The 6226-nt window shown below is 45.8% G+C and overlaps 1 protein-coding gene across 1 annotated transcript; it reads left to right on the top strand.

Moving 5' to 3' along the window:
- Positions 1–3096: 3096 nt before the first annotated feature.
- LOC138565864 (large ribosomal subunit protein eL36-like) lies at positions 3097–3496 on the top strand. Its single transcript, XM_069643022.1, has one exon. It carries the CDS (start codon positions 3129–3131, stop codon positions 3444–3446), a length of 318 nt encoding a protein of 105 aa, XP_069499123.1. The 5' UTR covers positions 3097–3128; the 3' UTR covers positions 3447–3496.
- The last annotated feature ends 2730 nt before the right edge of the window (positions 3497–6226 follow it).

Raw genomic sequence — 6226 nt, 5'->3', positions numbered from 1 at the left:
TACCTTCTTTAATGGGCCCCGGGTGGTAGGCCCCCCTGAGGTTTAATTTATTGAACACGCTGGCCCCTCTCACCTGAACCAACAGTACTGTTATAAGCAGTAGAGGATATCTATTTTTCACGGTCACGTCGTTTAACTTCCTGTAATGGATGCATGTGCGAAGGTCCCCTTCCTTCTTAGAGAGGAAGAAACACAGAGATGCTGCGGGGGATTTTGAAGGATGAATGAAACCATTGGCCAGGTATTGGTCCATATATTTACTCAGATTTTCATTCTCTTTCTCTGAGACTACGTAAATGCGGCTGCACAGCACTTGAGCCCCAGGTATTAAATCTATCTGACAATCATATTGTCAGTTGAACGTAAGGTTTCAGCATGTTCTCTTTTGAATAAATCTTCATATTTGCTGTAAATGTTGGGTAGTCCTCCAATGAGGCCCAACACTTTTTCTCGTGGGTGCATGGAGACAACAGGGTCTCCAGTGACATACTGTGTGGCGTAGCAGGCCCGCGAGCTTACTTTCAGAAATGTTTTCTGTTTTGCCCTCCAATCTACTTGGAGATTGTGCTTCTCCAACCAGGGCAGACCCAAGAGGACTTGCATTTGTGGTGCGTCAATGGGATGAATGCAAATAATTTCTTTGTGTCCGTCTTTTCACAGTAAGCGTAGAGTCTCAGTATTTTTAGACACTGGCCTGGAAGACAGAGGAGTGCCATCTGCAGCCACCACATTTTCTACTACATCCTGCTGTTGTGCAAGCACACCAATCCGAGTTGCCAGATTCTGATCCATGCAGTTATTGATTGCTCCACAATCTAGATACGCATCTAGGACATGTAACTTCTTGGGCTCACGTGATCCAATTAGTATGATTGGAATAGCAAAATATGAGACCTGTGGATCTCTCTCAATGCTCGACAGCTGGGTCTCCTCACCTGCCAGGCCTGCTAGTTTTCCAACTGAGGAGGTACATTTCTGTTGGTAGGTTTCATTGCTCCTATTGGTTTGCGCTTTGGCTTTGTGGGACAATCTTGCAAAAAGTGACCTGCTTTACCACAGTATAAACCCGTTTGCAGTTGTTGTCTGCAATTCCTTTCTTATTTTGTTAAAGGTCCCCTAACACTCCCCAATTGCATTGGCTGTGGTTTGGGTTCAAACCGAACCAAATGTCGAAGGGGGTCCTTTAGCCAGACCAACAAAGGTCTAAATTCAGCTCTGGATCGATCTGTCTTCCTTTCCTGTAGGCGGTAGTCTAATTGCAACACGAGTTTGATAAATTCTGAGCAAAGCGTTGGGGGCTTTACAACCTGAGCTAGGACGTCCTTTAGTTCCCCACGGAGACCCCTATGAATCAATGAGGTTCACTTTTCTTTGGGTCAATTTGTTTCTACGATCAGTCTGTTAAATGTAGTAGTGTACATCCAGAGATCCTGTGACCGCTGCCGTATTGACAGGAGTTCATTGTCCAAAGCCTGAGCCAGTGACTTTCTTGCGAACAGTTTCTCAAATACCCCTTGGAATCCCTGAATATTAGTAGAGGAACATCCCGTTCTACAAGGGGTATGGACCAATTGTGTCACAAGTTTCTCCCCTTCTCACCTGTTTCTCTTTACTTGCGACCTTCTTGGAAGTGGCTTCCTTCTTTCGTACTGTCCGAGACTTGTATAGGCCTGGGCGCGGGTCTTCGGATTCCAGTGTGAGTTCTCCGGCTATCCTTCACCGGGTAGCGTTCAGTATCCAGGACGTGGAGCCAGGAGGGAGATAGAGTTCCAGGCTTGGAGCGAACTGAAGTGCCGTAGGACTGAGCACAGGATTAATCCAGGAATAAGCCACGGAAGGAGCTAAGGAGGGAACGAACGGGGGTCCAGAAATGGGAAGAAGGGAAAAAAGGAATCAAAAGAGCACGGGAGCAGACTCCGACAACACACGTCTAACAACTCCAAGCAGTAGCGTTGAGATGCGCAGAGCCACCGGGCATGGCTGTTTTCTAGGAAGTCGAACGGAACGCGCAAGTGCTGGTGTGTAGCGTTTCAAAACTGTCGGCCATGTTGGAAGGATCACAGAGTTCATACCGCAGTGCATCATGGACCATGAAGTCCGGAATGGACGAATTCGGCGGTTCATGACAAATTGACTAAATGGCCCCCAAAATATGATAGAAAAAGCCCCACCTTGGTTTGGTCATTAGGGAATTAACCAGGCTGCAAATAAAGTGTAATTTACATTGGTTCATGAAAATGGCATATTTCAGGGGGTCCCCTGTAAATCGCTCGGTGGAGCCAGTGGGACAGGAGCTGAGTAACTACCTGAATGGGAGCTGGTAGGGGTTGAGCAGCGGCCATTGGAGCTGGTAATGGGGCCTGACCCACTTGTGTTTGTATTAGTCTCCTGGCTAATTCTTCGGTTGGATCCCTGTTCACCACCAACTCTCGTCAGAGAGCATTTGTTTCGAACTGAGCTGCATGAACTTCCACTCAGAGTTCCCCTAAAAGGGCAGATAGTTGGTCTACATCTGAGGTCTCCATCTTGTTCAGGCAAAACAAAAAATGTGGGCTTAGTGTTCTGTAAAGCTTACCTGCTTTCTTGCAGGGACAGATGGTGACCTACCTTATCTGTTGAGACAATGGAAGACACTAGGCGGAAATCAGTGGATAAAACTTTTACCTCTTGATGGGGAAAGCATTTGTGGCATTCAGTAATGCACACCGGCCCTTGCACCAAAAGAGATAGTATTATTTTGGGTTGAAGTGGAGCCATGATGATGCTCTTATGCTTTCCGTGGTGCACCTGTCTTCACTGCTCCATTATGGTTCATGGAAAGGGCTCTCTACATAGAATAGAATATCAATAGTATGCTGTATGTGGTATATGTGGCAAACTTAACTCTATTCAGCGTTCTTCTTCCTAGATACCAATCTCAAATGTCTATTAGGGCTTACCTGAGTATTTACTGCAGGTGGAAGAGTAGGAAGGTGTGCTGAAGCCCTTTTTGTTCTCTTCAGTTTTATATGTAATCTTAATCTCCTCTTGATCTTAATGCAGTCTTCTCTTTCCTTACAGGGTGAATGATCCAGCTCTTGAAGACGAAATATGGCCTTCCGGTGTGTCCGCCATCACGGATAGCAGAAATGGTGATCAGATATCCCATGGCCGTTGGCCTTAACAAAGGCCACCAGGTTAGCAAGAATGTTTACAAGCACAGGCAGTGCCGCAGGAGAGGGCGCTTGGCGAAGCACACCAAGTTTGTCAGGGACATGATTCATGAAGTGTGCGGCTTTGCCCCTTATGAAAAGCGTGCTATGGAGTTGCTCAAAGTATCCAAGGACAAGCGTGCTCTGAAATTTATCAAGAAAAGGATTGGTACTCATATTCGTGCCAAGCGAAAGAGAGAAGAGCTCAGCAACGTCCTGTCTGCAATGAGAAAGGCTGCTGCCAAGAAGGATTAAGCTGTACACATGTCTGTAACAATAAAAGTTTTCATAAAATGTTCATGGCTTGAAGAAGAACTATGGCTTTCACTGACAGCAGGTAAGTTTATTTAATCAAAGTGTCATTATCTCTTTTTTGGAATGCTTAGCAGCAACAAAGACAGGAGCTCCGTTGACTTCATGGAGTATAACTCATGTAGATTAGTGTCAGTGTGAAGTCAATGATATGTCAAATTGAAATCAACTTGTTAACTCTACGGGTTAACTGTACTGGTAGCCAGAGTGACATTGTATTCCCATAATGTGCGGCATCACAGGTTGATAGTTTAGATGAGTGTGCACCGCCGCACCGCCGCGCAAATAAGGATCCCATTATCTCATGGAATGCCTTTGCTTCTAGGATCGGAGTGCTTATTAAGAGACGAGCAGAGCGCTCATATCTTGTGCTCACAACAGCAGCAAAATAAGTTTACTTTTATGCAGATGAGAAAAACTGAGGTGCAAAGCACTAATCTGCTAACTGATATCTTCTTTTCTACTTTCTTCACAGGCGCTGATTCAGAGGGTAAACAAAGGTCAGTACAGCGCTCAGAATCATGATAAGCACAGAGGCAAGTTCTTGGACTTGCCGGAAATGCTAAGCATATGTTTCCTTTTGGATGGGGTTTTTATAGTTTTAGTCTGTGAAACACTCCAATGCTCTTAGTATTCTTTCTTTGAGGGGCCAAACAGAGCCATTTTGGTGGTCTTTCTGTTGATAAGCTGTCGGCCATCTTAATGTGGTACTGGTAAACTAGTTTTGTCCATGACGTCAGTTGTTTGGATTCTAAGCCCTTACTTGTTGCTCGCCACAGTGCTTTTGGCAATAGATTCCTGACAATATTTCTAAAAGGCCAGAAACCATGCCTCGATCCTGGCAGGAAGTTTGGATGGGGACCCAAGCAAGATGGGAATCAGGGGCTTGTGAGACATCATCACATTCACAGGCTTGACGTAAACATAAATATGAAAGTGCGTACAGCCCCATAGCACTGCCAAAACCTCCCTTTCAATCTGTGAGTACCGCTGTTCTGTGTCCGACAGCACCCTACTTGCATACGCCACCGTTCTCACCCCCATCCCATGTCCAATTGGGTCAGACTGCTCCCAGTCTAAACAGGCTTACATTCACCATGATCTCTGTTTTCTTTCTGGGGTCAGCACTGTTAGCCGTGAGCGCAATCTTAATGCCATCGAACATGGCCTGTTCCAGAGGCATTCACTGCCAGATAGTATAGCTGACACGGATAGTGTAGCTCAGTGGCAACGTGCTCGTCTTGGAAGCATCATGATGCAGAGCAGCACAGGTTAAAATCCCGGGTCTACGCTTAGAACCCTCTTCGGTATTAAGCGTGTTATAAAAAACGAATCATAATATTATTAATTATATAATAATTATAATAAGTCTTTTTTGTGAGATTTCGAAGGGACTCACATAATGTAGCCAAGTTCTGTATGAACATCCCGCAATAAATGACCATCCCAAGAAAACTCTGAACTTCGGACACCTTTTCAGGGGCCTGGCATCTTGTATATCTATGACCTTGGCCGGATCTGCAGAAATACCTCCCTGCTGGAACACAAATCCCAAAAACTCAAGTTCTTTCTTTAGGTAGGTACATTTTTCATTGTGCAAAGTCAAGCCAAGTGAGCTGATCCATTCCAGCATCTTTTCCAGTCGCTCACTTTCAGATCCAGCAAACACCAAGATGTCATCGCTGATGTTGATGGTGCCACAGAGACCAACCAAAGCACCTCTCACAGCATTTTGAACCACCTCAGCTGCTGAGATGAAATCCCAAAGTTCAGATGTTTGTACCTGTACAAACCTTTGTGAGTTGTGAAAGTTGTGATATACCTGGAAGCTGGGTCGAGCACTAGATGGTGATAACCGGCTTTCAAATCCAGTTTGGAGAAGCATCTTGCCCCTTGAAGATCAGCTACAATGTTGTCAATAGCAGGGGTTGTATGTTGTTCCCTCTTTAGCGCCCTGTTGGGAAGGAGCCTACCTACACAAATACGTACAGAGTCTGGCTGCTTAGGTTTTCTAGCAATCACAATGGGAGATACCCGGCAGTGAGCATCAGCCATCACATTCACCGAGGCTCCCATGTCAATGAGTACAGGGATATCAGTTCAATGAATTTGCACCACACACTTTGGCTGGCATTTAATCCTTTTCCCCAGCTGTATCACGCTGGAGATGAAGATGTTTTCTTCCTCATCATCATGGCCTGTTTGTGCTACCACTTCTTTGCGCTGCTCTACTTGCACCACTTTCTGTGGCATACTCTGGAATTGTTTTCTTGGCCTTACTGCTCTTCTCGAGTGTGATGCTGGCACTGGGGCATGGCAGACTCAGGGTGAGGGAGGTCGTATCCACATTGGGGGAGGTGGCCGTGGCCTCACCGTGGTTATCCTTTTTAACCCATGGGGGTTCTTTCCAGTCTTGCTCAGCAGTAGTTTACCTACCAAACATACTTCCTCCAACATGGTGGCATCCATTTTGCAGGCCCTAACCTCTGCGAGTTTGTGTGAAAGGCCAATCTCCAGTATCCATGGCAAAGTGGTCCCTGGCTCCCACAGAATCTGTCATCTCATTTTTCCTGAGGAACATCCTTGGATAATCTGCTGCCAAACCTCCTCTTCTTCATTTGTTAGGGCAAATGAGAGCGCCCAGTGACACTAACTGACATGGAGGACTCTAAAGATTCTCCTTCTTTCTGTTCAGCCACCCTCATCACAAAATACTCATAGTC

This window comes from Ambystoma mexicanum, chromosome 2p, assembly GCF_040938575.1.
Source record: "Ambystoma mexicanum isolate Mex_15411 chromosome 2p, UKY_AmexF1_1, whole genome shotgun sequence".
In the NCBI taxonomy this organism is placed as follows: domain Eukaryota; kingdom Metazoa; phylum Chordata; class Amphibia; order Caudata; family Ambystomatidae; genus Ambystoma; species Ambystoma mexicanum.
The sequence above is the reverse complement of the archived record's forward strand: the minus strand, read 5'-3'. Positions and strand labels throughout refer to the sequence as shown.